The sequence below is a fragment of the Caretta caretta genome, chromosome 21, assembly GCF_965140235.1.
Source record: "Caretta caretta isolate rCarCar2 chromosome 21, rCarCar1.hap1, whole genome shotgun sequence".
Taxonomy (NCBI): domain Eukaryota; kingdom Metazoa; phylum Chordata; order Testudines; family Cheloniidae; genus Caretta; species Caretta caretta.
Window position 1 is genome coordinate 16,689,933 of NC_134226.1, and position 25,722 is coordinate 16,715,654.

Here is a 25,722-nt window from a genome sequence, read left to right on the forward strand (position 1 = left end):
TTTAATTAAATAACTTTATTATTTGTTTCTTTACCATAAGATTTTATAATCTAATGTTTACAGCATGACATGGCTATTTTATAATCCACAGACTTCACAGGTTTCAGAGTCCCAGCCGTGTTCGTCTGTATCCGTAAAAAGAAAAGGAGGACTTGTGGCACCTTAGAGACTAACCAATTTATTTGAGCATGAGCTTTCGTGAGCTACAGCTCACTTCATCGGATGCATTCAGTATTTTCCACTGAATGCATCCGATGAAGTGAGCTGTAGCTCACGAAAGCTTATGCTCAAATAAATATTAGTCATTACCTTCACAGTTTTACATAAACACAAATTAAAATGAAAATCTGAACAGTTCAATCCCCACAGAAATAGTGAGAAGAAACAAAGTTCCCAAAAGCTTAGGTTTTGATTACCTAAGTCTCCATTAGAGTCTTTGATCACCAAATCTAGACAGTCTGCTGAGTCTAAAAGAACATCTTCCCTCCACTTGCTTGTAGGAATCTTCAGTTAGATCCATGCTCTTCCTCTGCCGAAATCACTGCTAGCCAGTCGGCTGACTGATTAACCAACCACTCAGTTACCTGTCTAGAGTTAAAGAAAACCCTGTTACAAGAAAATACACAACTGAGAATAGCAAACTAGAAATTACTCCTTCCCCATTACTGCATTGAAAGAAAAGTTGGCAACTCAGACGAGTTGAGAGAATGTAACTAGAACAGTTTGGCTAAAATCAAAACATTCAAAACATACAATTAAAATAGAAGTTATTTTCCCTCCCAATTTCCCCTGGCTATAATTAGCATTTCCCAGGCTTCCCTGTTCGAGGGTTCACAATATCACTAACAGGTTTCAGAGTAACAGCCATGTTAGTCTGTATTCGCAAAAAGAAAAGGAGGACTTGTGGCACCTTAGAGGCTAACCAATTTATTTGAGCATAAGCTTTCGTGAGCTACAGCCGATGAAGTGAGCTGTAGCTCACGAAAGCTTATGCTCAAATAAATTGGTTAGCCTCTAAGGTGCCATAAGTCCTCCTTTTCTTTTTGTGAATATCACTAACCTGCTGCAAAATCCTTCCGAGGCAGGGACAGCAGCCTGCTTCCTGCTCCTGGGCTCAGCTTCTCCCAACTCACCCAGGGCACCTGGCCTTCTGCAAAGCAGCTGCCCTGCCTGCTCGCCCTCCTGGAGTCTGACCCCAGCAACAGGGAACCTATGGGAGCAGACCCAAAACTACCACCCCCAAGTCCAGAAGCTTCAGGATGTGGAGTGCTTAATCTGCCTCGCAACAGCATCCACGGCCGCTGCCTTCGCCCCCAAGCTCAGCCGGAGCCTGGTGAGCCCGGACCCGCACCACGGCCCCGGGATTCATTCCCAGGGCCCAGAACCTCTTCGCCATGACCTACCCCGAGATCTGCAAGGAGTGACTTTGCCAGGCAGCAGCTGAGAGCCGCAGGCAAGGAGCAGGAGCTGCAGAACGCAGGGTGGCTGCCCCAGGGCACCAAGGGCAAACTCCTCACCACCAAGTACAGGACTCCGGTCCCGGCAGGCCCGGCAGCAGCTGCCCCGTATGTATCGCCCTTCGCCTTCCAACCGCAGGGCTCCCCCTACTCCATGGAGGACAACAACCCCCACAAGTGCTTCATCTCGGGTTTCACCGGCTTTGTGCCCCGTGCCCGCTTCCGGATTGGGGCAGGCTACCCGCTGACTCCCCACCGCGCCCTGGTGGAGTTTGGCCAGAACAGAGGGAGCCAGCCTGAGGCCGGGAAAGGCAGCACGGTCCTTCCTCCGCTGCTGAAGTCGTACTCCACAGACATGGGGCCGCTGCCCCACTACGCAGGCTACGTCCCAGGCTACAAGTTCCAGTTTGGCCACACCTATGGGCAGCTTACCCACAACGCCCTGGGGCTGAGCACCATGGAGAAGCAGATGGCTGACTAGTAGCCTGGGCTGGACCGGTTCCTTCCCAGAGCTGTTTGGAGCCTGCCCCGTCGTGTGCACGAGCAATAAAGAGAAGGAGCCACAAAAAACAACAACAACAACAAAAACCAGTGACCAGACACAACTCACTCCTACCTGCCCCCAATGGGTCTCTTCAAGAGATATCTCCCTATTAGGCACATGAGTAACACTGGCAGAGAGTCTGGAAGCCCTGGGTTCCCTGGCTGTTGGTGGGACTGCCTTGGGGCCACAGACCCTGGGAGCCAGGCTCCCAGCTCCATGGAAAGGAATTGGAAGCTCTGAGCCCCTGCTTGAGCCAGGGCACTCAGGGTTTCTAGGCTACCGCTCCACAGCGGGGAGCTTGGCTGAGCTAGGAGCCTAGCCAGCTTGGAGAGCCCTAGCTCCAGCCGAGCTCTGGGGGGCTGGCAAGCTCCCTGCTGCAGATCAGGGAATGTAACAGCTGTGAGAATTCCTCCTCCAGCCAGGCTCTCTGCTGTGGGGCTGTCCACCCTGCAACACCAGCAGTTTTCCATGGAAGACTGCCTATGTTTTGTTGAATCTGCAACACTTTGAATAAAACATTTTGCTCCAGCAAATTGGCATTTTCCAACTAAACTAAGTTTCCCACTCACCGTACTTGGAAGCCCTGTCAATCCTAGACACATTAATTCCTAGTGTTACAGCAATTGCTATCAATGGTTCAGCTGCACGGGCAGCAGCAACATGAGCACTCGAGCAGACAGCCGGTCTTAACCACTGTGTCTGGAAAACCATCTCTGAGCGATTTTCCATGACATGGTGGTAATAACTCCTTTGAGCCCTGCCTGCGTTCGTGCCTTAGTACCTGTTGCTGCTGGACCATTCTTCATAGTGTAGAAACAGCTAGGTGGATGTCATGTTCACGAGGAATGTTCTGGTGCAGTTTATTCCTGGTCTGCTCCTCACAGGAGTCTCAAATCTCTCCATAGTTGCACAGAAATGATGGACTGAGAAGTAGCTTGTGTATCTGTTGGGAGTTCTTACTGTGCGAAGCAGCTGCCAGGATGCGAGGTTCTAACGTAACTCAGCAAGGCAATATGGACTAGTGTGGAGAAAGCGCTACATCAGCGACAGTTCCGACGAGCGTCCTTTGACTCAACCGTTGATGGATACTCCGGAACCCGACCCCGAAACCCGACTACTTGTGAGGAAGACCGACGAGCGTGACGGCCTCTCGTTGTCCGCCCCTATGGAGGAAGGCGACCACGGCTCGGGGGAGTCACCGGTGGACAAGGTGAATGGAAAAGACGTCGCTCAGATAAATGAAAGATTAAGAAGGGACGGTCGAGGATGGGGTGTAATGGGGTTAGGAACCGACTCGGGGTTGCGTAAATCTAAAAACAAGCAGTGAGGGGATTTAACTGGGACCGATTTAACTGGGAATTGGTCCTGCTTCGAGCAGGGGGTTGGACTAGATGACCTTCTGGGGTCCCTTCCAACCCTTATATTCTATGATTCTATGATTCTATGAGGGGGCTTACACTGTTTATTTTCTGAAAAATTTCTCAACAGCTCGACAATGCCTTTCTAGAGGCATTTGAGACTTTACACATAAGGAGCCCTGTGGGAGTAAATATATCATGCATCAACTGTTTTTGCTCATGTCTGAGACACAGATTTCAAGAGGAAAATCCAGAAAAGGACAAAATGGAAGAATGAACCAGCTCAGACTCCCTAATGGTAGGAGTCATGGCATCAATTTTCACAGGTGGCTGTAAAAGGTTGTGTTAAACCAGGCGAGTAATAAAATTTGTCAGTATGAATGTGTCCCCTCCATACTCGTGTTCGTAAAAGACGGTACCAGTAACAGTCATGTCTACGCAGATGGTTCTGTTAAAGAAAATATATTACACTCCTGGGGAAGTTGGGAGTTTCGGCGGGGTGAACCCTCTTTTTCAAGTGGCCAAAAAGCATAGTAAAACTTTAAACAGAAGACAGGTAATAGCTTGGCCTTCAGACCAGGATGCTTACACTTTACCATCTTTCTCACCCACACCTATGTATTTACTTAAAACACAAAACCTCATAAAATAACCAAACCAATATGCAAAATATATTTACTGGGCTTCATCCATCCACCAGCCGTTGATGCTGGTCAATTTTCCTTTTCAATTGTCTCTTTCCTTTTTCTTTTGAGTTTGTTTACCCTCTGGTGTAAGGATCTCTCCTGCCATACTGTGAAGCAGACAACATTATTATTATGAAACGGTCTTGTAAACTTAACGAAATGAAATACTCATTAGGGTGTTTTTCTATTTAAAAAGTCATAGCTTTAAAACAAAATAATCCATTTTAGGCTGTACAACAAACAGAGGTTTTGAGTTTATTTCTAACACTTTAAAAAAACAACACCACGAACATTTTTAAAAACACATCTCATTTTGAAGAATAAAACCAAACTGCTTTAAAATCAACTTTTAAAATCCCTTTTAAAACACATTTTGCACAGAAACTCCCTGTTAGTTTGAAACACACCAAACCAATACTTTGCAGCCATATACTTTTAAAAAAAAAACACACCTATGTTACACACACACACACCAGCAGTTTAAAACACCAAACCAACAGTTTGCAACAAAATATTTTTAAACACCCACATTTATCTCTAGCTTAGGCCCCTGAGTCACTAACAATTTAAACATTAAAGCCAACTCTTTTAAGAAGACAAACAACCCCATTTAAAACAAAAAACAAAAAACCTCTCATTTTTTGCAGAATAAAAACCAAACTGCTTTGAAAAACCAACTTTTAAAAACCATTTTGCACAGAAACCCCTGTTAGTTTGAAACACACCATACCATCAGTTTGCAGCCATAAAACCCCAGCAGTTTAAAACCAACGGTTTGCAACAAAATACTTTTCAATACACTCACATGCATTTAAAAGCCAATTGCAGAAAGTTACCTTCTACCACAGGATAAAGGGTTGCTGGCACATGGTTGTTCTGTTCCCCCCCATGTATGTTTGGGCCTTTGGGTTAAAGAACAAGCAAACATTTTAGTTACTAAAAAGAAAAGGAGTACTTGTGGCACCTTAGAGACTAACCAATTTATTTGCGCATGAGCTTTCGTGAGCTACAGCTCACTTCATCGGATGTTACTATTACCCCCAAATACATATGCAACCTGTGTAATACCAGAAGGTTTTTTTTTGTTTTGTTTTGTTTTTTGGTAATTTAACAGTATTAAGCATAACTATAGTTCAAAATGTTTTTCACCTTGGCCTGATGGTGAAATGCAGCTTAAAGTTACAGGTTCCATGCTAAACAGATCAATCACCCTGATATCTGTTGGGAGAGCAATACAGCGGTGCACAGACAATCCAGGAAGTTTATGGAAAGTGTAGGGGACAATTTCCTGGTGCAAGTGCTGGAAGAACCAACTAGGGGCAGAGCTCTTCTTGACCTGCTGCTCACAAACCGGGAAGAATTAGTAGGGGAAGCAAAAGTGGATGGGAACCTGGGAGGCAGTGATCATGAGATGGTCAAGTTCAGGATCCTGACACAGGGAAGAAAGGAGAGCAGCAGAATACGGACCCTGGACTTCAGAAAAGCAGACTTTGACTCCCTCATCCGAGAGTGCTAAAGGAGTTGGCGGATGTGATTGCAGAGCCATTGGCCATTATCTTTGAAAACTCATGGCGATCGGGGGAAGTCCCGGACGACTGGAAAAAGGCTAATGTAGTGCCCATCTTTAAAAAAGGGAAGGAGGAGGATCCTGGGAACTACAGGCCAGTCAACCTCACCTCAGTCCCTGGAAAAACCATGGAGCAGGTCCTCAAGGAATCAATTCTGAAGCACTTAGAGGAGAGGAAAGTGATCAGGAACAGTCAGCATGGATTCACCAAGGGCAAGTCATGCCTGACTAATCTAATTGCCTTCTATGACGAGATAACTGGCTCTGTGGATGAGGGAAAAGTGGTGGACGTCTTGTTCCTAAGCTTTTGACACGGTCTCCCACAGTATTCTTGCCAGCAAGTTAAACAAGTATGGGCTGGATAAATGGACTATAAGGTGGATAGAAAGTTGGCTAGATTGTCGGGCTCAATGGGTAGTGATCAATGGCTCCATGTGTAGTTGGCAGCCGGGATCAAGTGGAGTGCCCCAAGGGTCAGTCCTCGGGCCGGTTTTGTTCAATATCTTCATAAATGATCTGGAGGACGGCATGGACTGCACCCTCAGCAAGTTTGCAGATGACACTAAACTGGGAGGAGAGGTAGATACGCTGGAGGGTAGGGATAGGATACAGAGGGCCCTAGACAAATTAGAGGATTGGGCCAAAAGAAATCTGATGAGGTTCAACAAGGACAAGTACAGAGTCCTGCATTTAGGACAGAAGAATCCAATGCACCGCTGCAGACTAGGGACCGAGTGGCTGGGCAGCAGTTCTGCAGACCTAGGGGGTTACAGTGGACGAGAAGCTGGATATGCCAAGAAGGCCAATGGCATTTTGGGATGTATAAGTAGGGGCATTGCCGGCAGATCAAGGGATGTGATCGTTCCCCTCTATTCGACATTGGTGAGGCCTCATCTGGAGTACTGTGTCCAGTTTTGGGCCCCACACTACAAAAAGGATGTGGAAAAATGGGAAAGAGTCCAGCGGAGGGCAACAAAAATGATTAGGGGACTGGAACACGAGTTATGAGGAGAGGCTGAGGGAACTGGGGATGTTTAGTCTGCAGAAGAGAAGAATGAGGGGGGGATTTGATAGCTGCTTTCAACTACCTGAAAGGGGGTTCCAAAGAGGATGGCTCTAGACTGTTCTCAGTGATAGCAGATGACAGAACAAGGAGTAATGGTCTCAAGTTGCAGTGGGGGAGATTTTGGTTGGATATTAGGAAAAACTTTTTCACTAGGAGGGTGGTGAAACACTGGAATGCGTTACCTAGGGAGGTGGTGGAATCTCCTTCCTTAGATATTTTTAAGGTCAGGCTTGACAAAGCCCTGGCTGGGATGATTTAATTGGGGATCGGTCCTACTTTGAGCAGGGGGTTGGACTAGATGACCTCCTGAGGTCCTTTCCAACCCTGATATTTTATGACTCTATGATTCTATGAACTGAAAAGGAATTCACCAGCCTCAATGGCTGATGGAAGGATGAAGCCCAGTAAATATATTTTGCATATTGGTTTGGTTATTTTATGAGGTTTTGTGTTTTAAGTAACTACATGACAGGGATTGGTCCCGCTTTGTGCAGGGGGTTGGACTAGATGACCTCCTGAGGTCCCTTCCAACCCTGATATTCTATGATTCTATGATACATAGGTGTGGATGAGAAAGATGGTAAAGTGTAAGAATCCTGGTCTGAAGGCCAAACTATTACCTGTCTTCTGTTTAAAGTTTTACTATGCTTTTTGGCCACTTGAAAAAGAGGGTTCACCCCGCCGAAACTCCCAACTTCCCCAGGAGTGTAATATATTTTCTTTAACAGAACCATCTGCGTAGACATGACTGTTACTGGTACCGTCTTTTACTAACACGAGTATGGAGGGACACATGCATATTGACAAATTTAAACAAGTTTTATTACTCGCCTGGTTTAACACGACCTTTTACAGCCGCCTGTGAAAATTGATGCCATGACCCCTACCATTAGGGAGTCTGAGCTGGTTCATTCTTCCATTTTGTCCTTTTCTGGATTTTCCTCTTGAGATCTGTGTCTCAGACATGAGCAAAAACAGCTGATGCATGACATATTTACTTCCACAGGGCTTCCAATGTGTAAAGTCTCAAAGGCCTCTAGAAAGGCATTGTCGAGCTGTTGAGAGATTTTCAGAAAATAAACAATGTAAGCCCCCCCACTGCTTGTTTTTAGATTTACGCAACCCCGGGTCGGTTCCTAACCCCACTACACCCCATCCTCGACCGTCCCTTCTTAATCGTTCATTTACCTGAGCAACATCTTTTCCATTCACCTTGTCCCCGGTGATTCACTCGCTGGCAGTGTTGCAGCCAGACAGGGGTTGGCCACCCCTGGGTCACTTCCCAGGTCCCTCTCAGGGTGTACCTGGCTCTGCAGAGGATCATCCTGGTCATTGGGGAAGAAGGCCTCTGTCAGCGCTTGCAGCTCCTCCCCGCTTGGGTCTGTAAATGGCCTTGGCCAGTCCTGGGCTCCCTAGGGGTCTGCAGCAGCCCCCCGGCTCAGGAGCTCACAGGAGGCATCTCTGTCCCTTTCTGCAGCTTCCCATTGTCTCCTCTCTGCTTCTTCTGGCTTGTGTGGGGTTATTTTCATGCTTGTCTGCTGCCTAGCTACAGGGAAACTGCGCAGCTGCATGGTCTAGTGGTTGACACTCAGGAGCAGGGAGTTGAGACTTTGGGGTTCTGTTCCCAGCTCTGCTGTTGTGTGACCTGGGGGAGTCCCTGGCCTCCCCGGTTTCCTTGCGAGTTAGTGGGTGATAATGATCCAGACCTGCTTTTGAACTCTGTGGATGAAAGACCTTTTATAGGGATCAATATAACTGGAGCTTCAGCCACCAGGTGCCTGGGATTTCTTCTCCCTCCTCTTCCTCACACTGTGCTTCCTCATCCCTTGCCAGCTCCATGGCCAGAAAGAGCCCCTGCCCCTCACCCTCATGCATAGCACCCGCTGGCTCTGCCAAGCTCTCTCCCACCATCACTGCCAGCCAGGACTCTGGGGGGGACAAGGCTGTGGTGCTGACCACAGGGATTGACCAGTACCTACAGGAGCTCTTCCACCACCTGACTTTCAACTGCCAGGACCTCCTGCCTGGATTGGGCTTCCGGCTCCTGTGCTCTGTGCTGGGGCTGGCAGGCAGAGCTGCATCCCCGAGGAGCTGGTGTCCCACACCTTCCACATGCTGTTCTGTGCGACTACTTCTGCCTCAGGCCCCAGCTGGGTGGCTGCCGGTCTGGGTGGAAACGGAGCACGTGGGGAAGCCGATCTGGCTGCAGGCATGCTGGGAGAAGGGCATCTCCTTTGACCTCCCAGGGAGTGGAGCGGAGCCTAGTAGAACCCACATATCCTGCAGGAGACCTGGCTCCATCCTCAAGTAGGAGGATCCGCACAGCTGTGCCAGGGATGGCCCAGAGTGCACGGGTAAGGGGCTGGGAAGGGGAGGGAGCCCAGGGAGACGGTGGCTGGGGTGGGAGCACAGCAGGTGGTTGAGAGAAGGGTTCCATGGGCTCCTTTCTTCTCCTCCCCCAATCCCCGTTCTCTGGCTTTGGCCAGGATTCGCTTCTGACCCCTCCCCCACCCCAGGGTTAGAGACCTAAAAGAAACCACAATACACATATGGGGTGGGCCAGGGCACCCCAATTCTCCCATCCCTTAACTGACAAAGAAGACTTACCTATCCTCGGAACCCCCACTCCTTTATCTAGGCTCCAACAAGCACCTCTGTAGATGCTGCCCAGAGACAGAATATCTAATTCCCCACCTGGGTACAATTGCCAGTGTGCGCTCCCCCTCCATCTGTGCCAAACTGCACCTTCATAGGGGGAGGGGGGCATGCTGGGACACTCTGGGAATGAGGTTTGAAAGAGACTATTCTGCATGAAAACGTCACTATCTCTCGAAGCCTCAGTTCCATTCAGGCAGCCAGGAAGGAGTAAGAGTCTGTTTCATAAGCCTGGAATTCCAGAAGTTAGCTGGTTTTTTGGCTGTTCACTTCCTCCTTGTTGGGAAAGGTACAGTCCAGTTGTTTACCGCTGCTTTTCACTGCATTTGTATGCAACAAAAACTCCTTTGTGTTTATATACAAATCAAAGGGTATAGTGTATTATTTATTGTTTGGAAACATTACTTTCTATGCTCAGTTTTAAAACGTTTTTGGAAGAAACCCAGAGGAATACTGCATTGAGGCCGATTAAACAAATATTAGACTGGATAGGCTAATATGTATGTGTTATCACTGCCCTCTCCTGGAATAGACCAGGAGTGCTGAGTTGTAAACCACAGGTCCTGCAAACCCACTAGCTAACAGGGGTTCTCCTTTTGCTCAAGTGGTAGGGGCCTGTGTTTTTGGAGCAAGAGGATCAGGATTTATTCTTGCTATCCTTGTCAATGCTAAGTGACCACACCTAGTACAGCATAATGACAACCGCCAGGCGCTCAGATACTGCAGCAAAGGTGCTCAGCAGGAGTTACCTGCTTGTACCTGGATAGACAGAACCCTAAAGTCTTAAGGGACCAGCATTTTGTTACAACAGATTGAAAACTCAAATGCAGTTTTGAAACATTATGGTCAGAAAAATAAAGATATTTGAGAGATCTGGGTTAGGGAAGGAACTAAGAATTAAAATTCCAGTAAGAAACTTGAAACAGCTGACCTAAAGCTAAACCCAACAGAAGCCCAGGTTAAAACAATTCTGACTTTCATATAGTGTGATGGACAATAGCCACCTTTTATTGATGAGTGCAACAGAAGGGAAGACAAAGAACTGTTGTCATCCAGGAATCTCAAAGGCATCGCATCCATATTGCCTTGTTGAGTTACTTTAGAACCTCGCATCCTGGCAGCTGCTTCGCACAGTAAGAACTCCCAACAGATACACAAGCTACTTCTCAGTCCATCATTTCTGTGCAACTATGGAGAGATTTGAGACTCCTGTGAGGAGCAGACCAGGAATAAACTGCACCAGAACATTCCTCGTGAACATGACATTCACCTAGGTGTTTCTACACTATGACGAATGGTCCAGCAGCAACAGGTACTAAGGCACTAAGGCAGGCAGGGCTCAAAGGAGTTATTACCACCATGTCATGGAAAATCGCTCAGAGATGGTTTTCCAGACACAGTGGTTAAGACAGTGTCATAATCATATAGTTAAGGGTAGCATAAAATCCCTCCTTTACCTGTAAAGGGTTAAGAAGCTCAAATAACCTGGTTGGCACCTGACCAAAAGGACCAATACAGGGAGAAGATACTTTCAAATCTGTGGGGGAAGGTTTTTGCTTTGTGCTCTTTGTGGTTCTCTCTGGGACAGCGAGGAACCAGGGCAGGGAAAACAGATCTCCTGAAGCCATACCTGAACTAAGCATCTAAGATTACAAATTGTAAGTAATAGGAAGGAAATGCGTTAGATTATCTTTTGTTTTAGCTTGTGAATTTTCCCTAGGCTAAGAGGGAGGTTTATTCCTGTTGGGTTTTTTTTTTTTTGTAACTTTAAAGTTTTGCCTAGAGGGGAATCCTCTGTGTTTTGAATCTGATTACCCTGTAAAATTACATTCCATCCTGATTGTACAGAGGTGCTTCTTTTATTTTTTCTTTATAATAAAGTTCAGTTTTTAAGAATCTGATTGGTTTTTAATGTCCTAAAAACCCAACGGGCTGGTCTGTGCTCACCTTGTTAACCTATTTGGTTGGTATATTATTCTCAAGCCTCCCCAAGAAAGGGGGTGAAGGAGCTTGGGGGGATATTTTGGGGAACAGGAACTCCAAGTTGTTCTTTTCCTGAATCTTTGTCTAACTCACTTGGTGGTGGCAGAAGTACCCATCCAAGGACAAGGAAGGATTTGTGCCTTGGGGAAGTTTTTAAACTTAAGCTGGTAGAAATAAGCTTAGGGGGTCTTTCATGCGGGTCCCTACATCTGTACCCTGACATGGTGGCAGAGCAGTGGGATGATTTTGAAACAGAAGCACAAACCTCAGGATATTAAAAAGACTTTTCCCCCCCTTTCTTTTGGCTGCTTGGAAAGCTGGGAGGGGTTTTTTTTAGAGGACATTTTTTTTGTTCCCCCAGCCCCCGCTTAGTTCAGCCCCAGCCCCGATCTGCCCAGCTCCCACCCAGTCCCCATCACTCCAGCCTCACTTCTGCTCCTCCTGGGCCTCTTCAGCCCCATTCCCTCAAAGTGGTGGTGGAGAGCGGGGCGGAGAAGCGCTGTCCCATCCCCGTTGCTCACAGGAGGGGGAGGGAGTGGAGCCCTCTGGGCTGCTGGGCTCTGTGGTCCCTCCCCCCCATCCCCTCCCGTGAGAGCGGCTTTGGGTTGCTGAGGGGCTGGGGTGGGAGAGCTCTGATTGGCTGCTCTATCCCACGAGGCGGGCAGTTAGGGCAGGCAGCCAGTCAGAGGGCTCACATTTTCTGACAGGCTGGAGCTTCTGGCCCCGCATCAAAATCTCATCATTTGGCAACCAGGCCCCATGATATTCTGCTGCTGTCATGGGGGATCCTGGGGTGGAAAAGGTTGAGAACCCACTGCTCCGGCTGGTCCCTGGGGAACTAAGGGTTAACCCCAGCTCCGACTCCCTCCTCCCCCAGCACAGGAGCTGGGCTGACACTGATCTATTTTAAGCTTTTCTCCTGCTGCCCATCACCATAGCACCTGGGCACCCTGCGTGTATGGCAACAGCATTAGTCAAGTCCCTAATGGAGGCCCCAGCCCCGCTGGGAGGGGCCTTTGGAAGGCTGGGTTCCTGGCCTAGGACTGAGCTGAATGCCAGGTGGGAGAGCTGCTCCATTCACTACCCAGCGACGTTGCTGTCTCCTGACAAACACTGAGCTCTGGAGCAGGCACCCGGCTGAGGGTCACAGTGGGTTCTCGCTGCTGGCTCCTCCGCTCAGCCCAGCCCCACAAGGCACCCGGCAGCGTTAACAAGCCAGTGACAGCACCACACCTTCCCCAAGAAATTCATGAGACTCAATTCAATGCCTCAAAAATGAAGTCTCAGATACCAAAGGGACCCCAAAGAACAACAGCATTTATTAAAGAAGGGAGCTTGGAATAAATCCAGACCAGCATGAGCCCTTGCTGTTTGGTACAAACCCACAGGGTGGGTACCCAATACTGTACCTTATTGCAAATAAGTTAATATAAAGAAATGGTGCCACAGACACTGTATATCCTTCCTCTGCAGCATGGGGCACGGGTCACTTGCTGGAGGATTCTCTGCTCCTTGAAGTCTTTAAACCACGATTTGAGGACTTCAATAGCTCAGACACAGGTGAGAGGCTTTTCGCAGGAGTGGGTGGGTGAGATTCTGTGGCCTGCGTTGTGCAGGAGGTCGGACTAGATGATCATAATGGTCCCTTCTGACCTTAGTATCTATGAATCTATGAAAATAAACTCAGTCTGCTACCGTAATTAGTGGGTTAATTTCTCTAGCCTAACACAGAAAGACACCTGGGCAGTTATAAATGCCACAGGGTAGTGAGCAATAGGGGACTGCTGCAGGGAACAGGGAGACACAGCAGGGATGTGCTGGCCGCCCTTCCCGCAGCCCCCATTGGCCTGGAGCAGCGAACCGCGGTCAGTGGGAGCCGTGAACGGCCGAACCCGCGGACGCGGCAGGTAAACAAACCGGCCCGGCCCGCCAGGGGCTTTCCCTGAGCAAGCGGCGGACCGGCTTTGAGAACCACTGCTCTAGAGCCTAGAAAGGGGCAAGGCACGTACCCCTGTGGGAGAGCTGCAATGGTTTATGGGACTGCAGCAAGACTAATAGCCAATCAAATCCTCCCATTCCCCAGTTGCCCAAACACTCTGATCTTGACGGCCCTTGCTGCATTCTCCAGGAATGTGCCACTTGCACGGAGGTAGTGGGGTGCTCGGCAAACCAGCAGCTTCTATGCTGAATCAACAAGAGGACAATTCCCTGGCACTGGCCTGAACCATGACACATAACGCATGACCCTGCAGGTGTCTCTCTATCAACAACGTACCATGACCCCAGCAGCTGCTTGCATGATCACAAGGCAACTGCTGCTATTCTTATCAGCTGCATGACACCTGTGAAGCAAGGACGTCTGTCCCTTGGCGAATATCCAGCAGCTGAAACAGTCCAGCCCCAAGCCGCACAGGAGGTTGTGGCCCTAAGCCGGCCTTCCTCCTCTGCTGCAGCCCACGCAAACCCATAGACAGACAGAGGGGAGTTCTTGTGGGAGGAGGCACCCCATAGTCCAAAGAGAAACACCTCAGAAGGTAACAATGCCAGAATGAATCCAGTTCTTCCAAATGGCAGTGTCCAAATACATGGTCAGGACTGGTGCACCCGGGGTCCTGCCCCCTTGCTAGCCCCGTCCAGGGCAACCAGCTGGCTTCCTGAGTAAGCCCCCGCGCCCAGGCTCGCTGCCGCCGCTTCTCACCAGCTGGGCGCGGGGCTCTCTTGGCGAGGGCTTGGCAGCAGGCCCAGGCCGGCTCTAGACCTGAGTGATGACCTCCCCATTCTCTGGCACGTAGACCTGCACAGGAGCTCCCTCGGGGGACTGCTTCAGGACATGGATCTGACACACCTGCATGGGCGTGAAGGAAAAAGCCTTTCAGGGCAGCCATCCCAGCCAGCAAAGCAAGAGTGTGACTCAACAGCCAGCCCGTCCCGGCCGCTCACAACCCCTGGGGGTTTGGCACTATTCCCCACCGCACACAGGGAGCAGAGGCCCGTGGGAGGAAGGGACTGGCCCAAAGTCACACAGGGAGCCTGTGCAGAGCCAGGCGCTCAGCCCCAGTCTCCTGGGGGTGCCCAGGCCCCTGCCCCCAGCACAGAGCACCCTGCTTTGACAAGGCCAGCTGCTGCAGGCCTGGCCTTTGGTGCGTGGGTGGAGAGGGGCTGGGTGTGCATGGAGTTACCCCAGGGATTCCTTGGCCCTCTTGCTAAGCTCACGGGTCACGTGACCCCTCATGCTGCCCACCCTGCGGTGCTCGCAGGACGATGTGGTGTGCAGGGCCGTGCTCCCCCAGGCAGCGCTCCCGGGGTGAGGACAGCTGCCGGACTGTGTGTCACTGCAGAGAGCAGCTCTCTGGTTCCTGGCGGGGGCGGTGATGGGAGGAAGCCAGGCACAAGCCCCAGCCTGCCTGGCGTGGGCCACTGCCCTCTGCTGCAGGCAGGGAGCTGCCCGGGCAGGAGAATGGACATGGCTCGGGGAAGGGCCTGCTGGACAAGTGTCACGGAGTGTGGGGGAGTCCAGGCCCTGCACCCCTCTTCCTGGGATCCACTGAGACTCTCAGCCAGCCAGTAAAACAGAAGGTTTATTGGAAACAGGAACACAGTCCACAACGGAGCTTGTGGGTACAACCCGGACCCCTCAATCACATCCTTCTGGGGGAGCAGGGAGCTTAGACCCCAGCCCTGGGGTTCCCTGTGTTCCTCTCCCCAGCCCCCAACTGCCAACTCAACCCACCCAGCAGGTTCCCTGCTGCAGCCTCTGTTCACATTCCTGGGCAGAGGTGTCACCTCCCCCTCCCCCTCCTGGCTCAGGTGACAGGCTCTCAGGTCTCCCATCCCCAGGGCACATTCACAGGTCAACACTCCCCCCGCCCTGCTGAGTCACATCGTCACATCTCTCCCCCCTTCGAGACTGAACTGAGCGGGGTCACTGTGACCAGTGACCTGGGGAAGTTCGGGGCCCCCTCTCCGGGACAGCGCATCCGCTATCAGGTTGGCATTTCCCTTCACGTGGACCACGTCCATGTCGTAATCCTGCAGGAGCAGGCTCCACCTCAGGAGCTTGGCGTTGGCTCCTTTCATCTGGTGCAGCCAGGTCAGGGGAGAGTGGTCGGTGTACACGGTGAAGTGCCGCCCGAAGAGATAGGGCTCTAGTTTCTTGAGGGCCCACACCATGGCCAGGCACTCCTTCTCGATGGCCGCGTAGTGTTGCTCCCGGGGTAGCAACTTCTTGCTCAAGTACACGATGGGGTGTCTCTCCCCCTTTTCATCCTCCTGCATTAACACCGCCCCCAGTCCCGTGTCGGAGGCGTCGGTGAACACCACAAAGGGCTTGTCAAAGTCTGGGTTCGCCAGAACTGGGCCACTGACCAGAGCCTCCTTCAGCGCCCGGAAAGCCACCTGGCACTGCTCGGTCCAGACCACCTTGTCTGGCTTCCCCTTCTTGCATAGCTCAGTGATGGGGGTGGCTATGGCGCTAAAGTGGGGCACAAATCTTCGGTAGTATCCTGCCATCCCAATAAAGGCTTGGACCTGCTTTTTGGTGTGGGGAGCGGGCCAGTCTCTGATCACCTCCACCTTGGCTGGTTCCGGCTTTAGGCGGCCGCTCCCCACCCGATGGCCCAGGTAAGACACTTCCGCCATCCCCACCTTGCACTTCTCCGCTTTTACAGTCAGCCCAGCCCCCTGGAGTCAGTCCAGCACTTGTCTAACCTGGGACACGTGGTCCTCCCAGGTCTGGCTAAAGACACAGATGTCATCAATATACGCCACGGCAAAACTCTCCATCCCCCTCAGGAGCTGGTCCACCAGGCGCTGGAAGGTGGCCGGCGCTCCCTTGAGGCCGAAAGGCAGGGTCAGGAACTCATAGAGCCCCAGAGGGGTGATAAAGGCCGATTTCAGTCGGGCATCTGCATCCAGCGGCACTTGCCAGTAGCCCTTTGTAAGGTCCATGGTGGTAAGGTACCGAGCTCCTCCCAGCTTGTCTAGGAGCTCGTCCGGCCTGGGCATGGGGTAGGCATCAGATACAGTGATGGCATTGAGCTTCCGATAGTCCACGCAGAACCGGACCGACCCGTCCTTTTTGGGGACCAGCACCACCGGCGAGGCCCAAGGGCTGGCAGATGGCTGGATCACCCCCAAAGCCAGCATGTCCCGGACCTCTCTTTCCAGGTCCTGAGCAGTTTTCCCTGTGACTCGGAAGGGGGAGCATCTTATCGGCGGGTGCGACCCTGTCTGCACCCGGTGGACAGTCAGATTAGTGCGTCCAGGCTGGTTGGAAAACAGCTGTCGGTACGGATGCAGCACCTCCCTGACCTCAGCTTGCTGGGCAGGGGTTAGCTGATCCGAGAGGGGAATTGTCTCCAGGGGGGAACCAGCTCTGGTCCCAGGGAATAGATCTACTAAAGGGTCATCTCCCTGCTCTTCCCACTGTCCACACACGGCCAACACCACATTCCCCCTGGCATAATATGGCTTCATCATATTCACATGGTACACCCGGCGGTGGTGCGCCCGGTTCGACAGCTCCACCACATAGTTTACCTCATTGAGCTGCTTGACGACCTTGAAAGGGCCCTCCCAGGCGGCCTGTAGTTTGTTCTTTCTCACTGGGATGAGAACCATCACCAGATCCCCGGTGGCGTAGGCACGGGCCCTTGCCGTGCGGTCATACCAGACCTTCTGCTTCCTCTGGGCTCTGGCCAGATTCTCCCTGGCCAGGCCCATGAGTTCAGCAAGTCTCTCTCGGAAGATCAGGACATACTCCACCACTGACTCTCCATCGGGAGTGGCCTTCCCCTCCCACTCGTCTCTCATCAGGTCCAGGGGGCCCCTCACCCTCCTTCCATATAACAGTTCGAAAGGCGAAAATCCGGTAGACTCCTGTGGCACCTCCCTGTACGCGAACAGCAGGTGAGGCAAGTACTTGTCCCAATCCTGTGGGTGCTGGTTCATAAAGGTTTTCAGCATCATCTTTAGCGTCCCGTTAAACCTCTCCACCAGCCCGTTGGACTGGGGGTGATAAGCTGAGGCCCAGTCGTGCCGGACCCCACATTTCTCCCACAAGCACCGGAGCAGGGCCGACATGAAGTTGGAGCCTTGGTCTGTCAAGACTTCCTTGGGGAACCCCACTCGGCTGAAAATGGTCAGGAGCGCATCGGCCACGGTGTCTGCTTCAATGGAAGCTAAGGGCACTGCCTCGGGGTAGCGGGTGGCAAAATCTACCACGACCAGAATGTATTTCTTCCCCGACCGGGTCGTCTTGCTGAGAGGCCCCACGATGTCCATGGCCACCTTCTGGAAAGGCTCCTCTATGATGGGCAAAGGTCTCAAAGCCGCTTTCCCCTTGTCCCGGGCCTTCCCCACCCTCTGACAGGGGTCACAGGATCGGCAATACTGCCGGACCGTGGTAAAGACCCCGGGCCAGTAAAAGTTCTGTAGCAACCTCTGCCGGGTGCGCCGGATTCCCTGGTGCCCTGCGAGGGGGATGTCATGGGCCAGGTACAGGAGCTTGCGGCGATACTTCTGGGGGACCACCAGCTGCCTCCTGATCCCACAGGACTCCACTTCCCTTGTGGGAGCCCATTCTCGGTACAGGAACCCCTTCTCCCACAGGAACCTCTCCTGGCAGCCTCTCCTCATGGTCCGTACCACACCGAGGTCGGCCAGGTCCCTGAGCTTCCGCAAGGAGGGATCTTTCCTCAACTCGGCCTGGAACTCAGCGGCTGGGGAAGGGATGGGGACCGGTTCCCCCTCAGTGGCCAGGTCTGAGGCCTCAGCCTCTCTGAGCCGTGCCCCTCGGCCCTCCCTTCCCACCAGGGTAGGGTCCTGCGCCTCCGGTGCGGTACCCTCCCCGAGGTCAGGGAGCAGTGGCCCTCGCCGGCTCTGGCTACGGGTCACAACCAGGGCGGTCTGGGGCTTGCTTGGCCAGTCCTCTAGGTCTCCCCCCATCAAAACTTCAGTGGGCAAATGGTGGTGTACCCCCACATCCTTGGGGCCCTCCTTGGCCCCCCATTTCAGGTGTACCCTTGCCACGGGCACCTTAAATGGGGTCCCGCCCACCCCTGTCAGGGTCAGGTAGGTGTTGGGCACCACCCGATCTGGGGCCACCACCTCGGGCCGGGCCAGTGTCACCTCCGCGCCCGTATCCCAGTATCCATTGACCTTCCTCCCATCCACCTCCAGGGGAACAAGGCACTCTCTCCGGAGGGACAGCCCCGCGCCCACCCTGTAAACTGAGCACCCTGAGTCCAGAGCCTCCAGCCCTCTGGCGGAGCTGGCCTGGGGTACTCTTCCCTCCTGAGCAGGTGGTAAACTGGTAGGTCCCCTTTCCTGGGTCGTCTGCCCCTCGTCCAGCTGGGTCCCTACCCAGTTAACCCTGGGTAGGTTGGGTCTGCTCAGTTTGTCCCTGAGCCCAGGGCACTGGGACCGTACGTGGCCTCTCTGGCCACAGTGATAGCAGCTCAGGTCACGTTGGTCCCCTCGAGCGGGTCGGAGGGGCCCGACGCCAGACGTTCCCCTTGGGAGGGGGTTCTCCCTATTTCCCCGCTGGGAGGCCCCCTGGTGACTCTCTCTCTGCATCGGGGGGGGCCTGTTCTTTTGGGACTCCTCCCGGCTACCCCCTGACCGACTGTTCACATACTCGTCGGCCAGCTGCCCTGCGTGCTGGGGGTTCTCGAGCTTTTTGTCCACCAACCACAGCCTCAGGTCGGAAGGGCACTGTTCATACAGTTGCTCCAGTACAATTAGGTCAAGCAGGTCCTCTTTAGCTCGGGCCCCCGCTGTCCACTTGCGGGCATATCCCTGCATCCGGTTGGCCAGTTGTAGGTAGGTGACCTCAGGCGTTTTACGCTGACTCCGGAACCTTCTCCGGTACATCTCGGGGGTCAGCCCAAACTCACGGAGCAGGGCCTGTTTGAACAGTTCATAGTCCCCTGCCTCCGGCCCTGTCATCCGGCTGTACACCTCCACGGCTTTGGGGTCCAGTAAGGGGGTGAGGAACTGGAGCCTGTCTGCAGGGTCAACCCTGTGCAGCTCACAGGCATTCTCAAAGGCCGTCAGGAAGCTATCTATGTCCTCCCCCTCCTTCTGCTGGGCCAGGAAGCACTTATCAAAGTTCCTTGCAGTCTTGGGTCCCCCCTCACTCACCACAGCCGGGGCCCCACTGCTCCTCAGCCTGGCCAGCTCCAGTTCATGCTGTCTTTGTTTCTCCTTCTCCTGACGTTCCCTCTCCTTCTCCTCCTGCTCATGTTGACGTTGTTTCTCCTTCTCCTCCTGCTCATGTTGACGTTGTTTCTCCTCATGTTGACGTTGTTTTTCATGATCCTCCAGCTCCCTCATTTTCATCTCCCTCTCCCATTCCAGCCGCCTCCGCTCCAGGGATGGGGAGCTCCGCCGGGAGGATCCCCTGCTGGGTGCTGGGGTCAGGGTGCCCTCGGTATTCGCTGGGCTTCCCCCAACCCCTCCCCCAGACATAGGTAGGAAGGGTCTCGGGATGTCCTCGGCAGCAGTCTGACCCCTCCCAGCCCGGTCAGGCCCCGGGGCCCACGCTGCGTCTGCCGGGCGGCTCCCCTCAGGGACAGGGATCGGGTCATCCAAGCGATCCCTCTCCTCCAACTGGGCAATCAGTTGTTCCTTGGTGGACCTCCCGATGCGCAGCCCCCTCTGCCTGCACAGCTCCACCAGGTCACTCTTAAGGCGTTTAGCGTACATCTCCCTGCTGGCCACTCGCCGGCCGGGCAGCTTCCCACGGTTTCCAGGAAAAGCCCTTAGTGTGCCAGTCCTTCTTGAGGTCACCACCTCTTTGCCAGGGTCGAGCTGCAGACTCCTCCGCCCCTGGGACCGCTCGCTGCAATCCCCCGGGGGACCCTGTTACTGCAAAAGTCTTTCTCTCTGGTCACACATTCCCAGGGGTTAACCACCCCCCGAAACCGTCTCTCTCTGAATCTTCAGCACGCCTGGTCCCCGTCAGTCCCCCTTCGTTTTACTGTTCCCCAGTCACTTACTGCAGGAAGCGCCGTTCACGGGGTGCAGTACATCCCACCGCTGCCACCAGTTGTCACGGAGTGTGGGGGAGTCCAGGCCCTGCACCCCTCTTCCTGGGATCCACTGAGACTCTCAGCCAGCCAGTAAAACAGAAGGTTTATTGGAAACAGGAACACAGTCCACAACGGAGCTTGTGGGTACAACCCGGACCCCTCAATCACATCCTTCTGGGGGAGCAGGGAGCTTAGACCCCAGCCCTGGGGTTCCCTGTGTTCCTCTCCCCAGCCCCCAACTGCCAACTCAACCCACCCAGCAGGTTCCCTGCTGCAGCCTCTGATCACATTCCTGGGCAGAGGTGTCACCTCCCCCTCCCCCTCCTGGCTCAGGTGACAGGCTCTCAGGTCTCCCATCCCCAGGGCACATTCACAGGTCAACACTCCCCCCGCCCTGCTGAGTCACATCGTCACAACAAGTGTTGCCGGTTCCACAGCTCAATAGGCTAAACCTGGGCTCTGGAGCCCCTTCCTGCACTGAGTGTGCTCGCCAAGGGCCTGGGCTTCCCAGAACGCACTGCCAGGGGCAGTGTGCCCTGCTCTGCCCAGGGAACCCCTCTGCAAGGCCTCTCTGCAGCTGCCCATGGGAGTAACTTGGGCCAGGCTGTGCGTGGCTCTTGGGAGCTGGATGTGACCAGCAGCACATTCAACTGGCCATGGGAAAACAGCAACATTCAGATGCCCCCGGCTGGGCGAGATTTGAACTTGGAGGCTTTCCAGCACATTGCCAGCCCCAGGGCCGGCCCGCACGGACCTGGGGGAAACTTGCTGGGAAGGGCTGGTCCCGCTTGCTGCTGGGGGTCGTGTGGCACGGGGAGGGGGCGGGTTCAAACATTAATAAACTCAATTCCCCCCAAGACGGGCAGGCTAAGACGAGTCCAATAATATGACATTAACCTTAGAGAGCGGGGAGGGCAGGGCCGCAGCTGGTATCAATCTGCATCGTCCCCCTGGCATCGGTGATGCTGATTTACACCAGGGAGGGCCTGGCCCGCGGGCTGTGGTGCTGCCATTCCACATGCCACGTGTTACCCACACTGAGCTGAGCGTGGCCGTTCTGTGAGGAGCGTTTTACTCCCTGGCTGATCCCTTTGCAGAAGCCCAGCGAGAGGGAGCTGCTGATGGACGGTGCTGGGCCCCTGGCGTGGGCCTGCCCAGAGCAGCAGTGACCGAACGCTGTCGAAAGCCGAGAGCTGCTGGGGGCCCAAATACTGGGTTTTGAGGGTGTCCAAGCTGGCATGAGCTGCCCTCGCTGAGAAGGGATCACGGGGGATTCCCACAGAACGGGCCCTCCCAGCAAAGCCCTCACTCCCGACCCGCAGCCCCTGCAATCCCAGCCCTGGGCTCCCCTCACACCCTGCTCTGCCGATGGGGTTTGTGTGAACTGGGGAATGATCCATGCTAGGACAGTGTATGACCCAGGACATGACTGAACCTAGGCCTGCAAAGGAGAAAGGCTGGTACATTCCTTTGCCAGCTCGCCCTTACTTGCTGGGCACTGAGAGGTGATGCTCAGTAAGGGGCCCCCAGCTTCTCCGAGTGCCCCAGGCCGTAGAGAGTCAATGGTTCCCTTCCCCTAGCACTTTCCCGGTACAGCAGCACCTCCTGCCCTGGCTGTCGCTACCCACCCCATGCCACGTGCCGGTCCTTACCTGAGGCTGCTGCCCGGCGGAGCGGGAGGCGTACAGCTCCCTGCCCGGTGTGTTGCGCACGCGGAAGGCCCCCTGCCTGTCCAGCGAGTGGGGCCGCAAGGTCCGCAGCTTGGTGCGCTCGTGCCACGACTTCAGCTCCTCCGACACGGCCAACTTGGCGAGGGCCCTGCCGCTGCCAGGGGCGTAGTCCTTGAGGGATGGGGTGCGCAGGAGCCTGCTGGGGGCCGGGGCCAGCCGCTGGCAGTGCAGCTGCACCATGTCCTGCTCATAGGGGAACAGAGCTGGGCTGCCAGCCCGCAGCAAGGGGTAGCCCCGGCAGAACTCCCGCCCAGCCACATGCTCCACAGCTGGGAAGTAACCGGGAGGCAGCAGCCGCTTGTGGGGGCTCTGGTAATAGTACGCTGCCTCGGGCCCCACGGAGCGCGGGCCCCTGAACTCCGGCGAGGGCGGCTCCGCGGACGGCGGGGGCATCGGCCTCCGGAAGGCGTCAGGGCTGCCGCAGCCAGCCGACGGGGTGCACGGGGTGCTGGAGACGTCCGAGCTGCTGTCCTCGGAACCGGAGTGGTAGATGGAGCGGGAGGCCCGGCCCGGTTTGGATGAAGGGAAGCAGTAGTCGGGGACGGGGATGGGGACGGTGACGGTGTAGTAGGTGGGGCGCCGCCTTGGCAACACGCTCCTCCCCCGGGGCTCCGCTCGGTCCCGGGACACATCCAGCCTGCGGGCAGAGGGAAGCTATTTAGGGGTATTCTAGCACCAGGGCCAAGTGAAGGAAGCTGAGAGAAGCGGTCTCAGAAATCCAAAGCACCGTGTACACACAGGGCACGTGTACCAGTTGGGAGAGTGTTAGACTGAAGACCTAAAGGTCCCTGGTTCGATCCTGGGTTTTGGCAGACGTTTCCCTTGGTCAGGGGAGGTTAGTTTTGGCGGGGGGAGGATAGCTCAGTGATTCGAGCATTGGCCTGCTAAACCCAGGGTTGTGAGTTCAATCCTTGAAGGGGCCATTTGGGGCAAAAATTGGGGATTGGTCCTGCTTTGAGCGGGGGGTTGGACTAGATACCTCCTGAGGTCCCTTCCAACCCTGAGAATCTATGATTCTAATGTACAGACACACCAGCCCTCCCCACAGACCTCAATGGAGAATACCCCCGAAATCCTTCCAGACGCCCTTAACCCTGCCCACCCCGAGCTCCGCTCTGCCTCCTTTCTTAACCCTGCCCACCGCCTTAATCCTGCCCACTTCTTAGCTCTGCCCACGCCTTAGTTCCAGCCACCCCCTTAGCTGACCCCCCGCTTCCACCGCCATACCCCAACTAACCGACACTAACCAAGGACATTAATAACATCAAAACAAATCAACCCCCCTCCTCCACAGCAGAATTTTGACCTTGAGAAGGGAGCAGAGCCAGAGGCTCCATGGAGTCCACTAGAGACATGGCTCTTGCTAGTGATTTTATGTGGCAGGCGCCCAGTCACAACAGTGATGGGTGTCAGGGTCAATGCTAAGGTAGCCAGCTGGAGTTGATTCTGCTAGAGCGAGGGCAGCTCAGGGTGGACGCGCTAATTGGGTTCCACATCCCTGCTTTGCATTCGGGGGAAGACAGATCAGTAGCACCAAAATCAGAAGCTCTCCATGAGCAGAAACTCTGGGGCTAGGCCCAGGGTCCCTCCCTTGCTGCTCCCATCTCCTCTCATTTGTCTCCCTTCTGGGGGTCCCGTCTCACACCCACATTCTGTATTTATCCCACACTCCTTATCATTTCCTACCAGCACTGCCTGGAGGCCTCAACCACTATCACCTGTGCTGCACAGAGACAGCCCCCACCCCGAAGAGCTCACAGACCAAACAGAGAATGGGTGGGAGGGGAAACTGAGGCATGAGGCTGGGAAGTGACTTGCCTCAGGTCACTCAGCAGGGCAGTGACAGAGGTAGGACTAGAAGCCTGTTCTCCCCGTTCAGTGTCAGAGCTGCTAGGCCACACAGCCGCTCTTCCTCTCCTGCCCCATCTGAGCCCAGTGCCACCCAGCTGGCTGAGAGAGCCCGTTGCTGGGCAGTACCTCATGGACTGAGATTGCCCTCGCCTCGCCTGCATCTCTGGGGTCGGGGGCCCACTGGAACCAGCCTGCCTCCACAAGGCCAAGGTCCGGATGGGGACAAAGTGGTAGGGGAGCATCTCAGGTGTCCTCTGAGCAGCTGGGCTGCGGGCAGGCGCTGGCATGGGTGTCCCGGCTGCGCTGCTGGGGAGAAACACAGTGAACAGAAACCAGTGCAGGAGAGCTGTAATCCCTCCCCTCCAATGCAACATCTGCACGGCTCCTTCCGTGGGAGCGGAGTGGCCCAGGGCCCTGGGGAGACGGGGACAGTGCCCAAACCTCTGCATTGGTGCCCTGCCCTTCAGCAACTCTGCCCCGCTGCAGGGACCCACAGAACATCGGCGTGTAGCTCCCGCAAGAGACGCAGGGTCCCGGTTCCCTCCTGGGGCCAGCGACCCACCCAGGGCATCACGTTCCAGAGGGGAGGGAAGGGAGAGCGGGGCAGAAGGGTGAGGAAAAGCGGATGGAAAAGATGATCCCCCGCTCAGTGTCCCAGGGAGTTCCGAGCAATGGAAGCTGGGGAGGGCGTGACCTCCAGAGGAGCGGGAGAGCCAAAGACACGCGTTAGCCTGTCCAGAGCCCCAGGCAATGGCACAGAACCCAGCCGCTTAGGCCAGGACGTGAAGAGCATCAGGCCCAGCAGACACCTGGCCAGGACACTGGGGTCACCCGTCAGGCAGGGGCCCTGGATTTGCAATGGCTGCAGGTCTCCGCGCTCTGGCTTCCAGTCTCAGCTGTAGCGCCCCAGTGCAAGGTTGGGTCTCTGCCGGCTTAGAGGGAAGAGGCCACCAACAGCCCACCAGCACTTCCCCTGTGGTTCTCCTGCCTTACAAGCCAAGTTGTTTCTATACCCCTTGTGGTTACAGCATCTCTCCATGGCTATTCCCCCAGACCCCTGATCCGCAGGGCTCCCCAGAGTAGAGATGGGGCGAGAGGTGCTGCCCATGCTCTGTACCTTGGCAGGCTGCAGGGCTCAGCCGCGTGCTTCTTGGGCTTCTCATAGAGCCTATCGAGGCTGGTCTCCTTCCAGGGGCTGTTCTGGATTGGCGAGCGCTCCAGCTCTAGGACTTCGCCCTGCGTGGGTGGCAGCCCCTCACGCTGCTGGAGAGGGGCAGAGCGGGCGGGCAGGGCCGGGGAGCTGTGCGGTGTGCCAGGCTGGACTGGCACCATGAGCTGCTGGGCAGCATGATGATTCGGAGCCTGGGTTTCTTCTGAAAGAGAACGAGGGGGGTGAAAGCAGTGCAGGAATCACGGTGTCTGCCCGTCACCTTCCCTCCGGCTCCAGGCTCAGATCCCCACACAGCCCAGAGCCCATCCCCCAGCAGCCCTGCCTGGCTCACCCCACATCAAATGCTTGTCTCTGGGGGAACGGAGCAGATGGGCTCATACCCCTTTCCCAACGTGGCGGGGTGCAGACACTGCCCTGCCCGCATGCCCTGCCCACAGGAAGGGAAAATCCAAACCCTGCTCATGCCTTACCCTCCTCCAGCAGGACGGCATCGGAGAGGGAGCTGTCATCCGAGGAGCTCAGCTCTAGGGAAGCAATGGGGAAAGAGACAGAGGTGAGGAAGGGCAGCGACGCTCACTGGGCTCGGCCAGGGGCCGCAACACAGATCCCATTGACTCTCCAT

General features: G+C 54.5%; 2 protein-coding genes across 8 annotated transcripts in view; one reads left to right on the forward strand and one right to left on the reverse strand.

Annotated features, from left to right (window-relative positions):
* INAVA (innate immunity activator) overlaps positions 1 to 25,722 on the reverse strand; it is a 55,026-nt gene continuing 29,304 nt past the window's right edge. The window contains exons 6-11 of one of the 7 annotated variants that reach the window (XR_007353455.2): positions 25,571 to 25,624; positions 25,047 to 25,302; positions 24,056 to 24,235; positions 22,001 to 22,715; positions 14,015 to 14,161; positions 1 to 588 (exon numbers count right to left, since the gene is read on the reverse strand). Coding sequence is in view for 5 of the 7 variants with exons in the window: in XM_075121905.1 (XP_074978006.1) it covers positions 20,331 to 20,426; positions 22,001 to 22,715; positions 24,056 to 24,235; positions 25,047 to 25,302; positions 25,571 to 25,624 (1,301 nt within the window). In the remaining 2 variants the exon portion in view is untranslated. Of the gene's footprint in view, positions 589 to 12,613; positions 14,162 to 20,315; positions 20,427 to 22,000; positions 22,716 to 24,055; positions 24,236 to 25,046; positions 25,303 to 25,570; positions 25,625 to 25,722 lie in introns of those variants that run through there. The other 6 variants (XR_012665677.1, XM_075121907.1, XM_075121906.1 and 3 more) reach the window with 6 other exon arrangements.
* LOC125625278 (ciliary microtubule inner protein 2B-like) lies at positions 1,338 to 1,938 on the forward strand (the record flags this gene model as incomplete). The annotated part of the gene is given in 2 exon segments (XM_048827140.2): positions 1,338 to 1,420; positions 1,422 to 1,938. Coding segments are annotated over 2 exon segments (600 nt in total), but the record flags the coding sequence as incomplete, so codon positions are not given.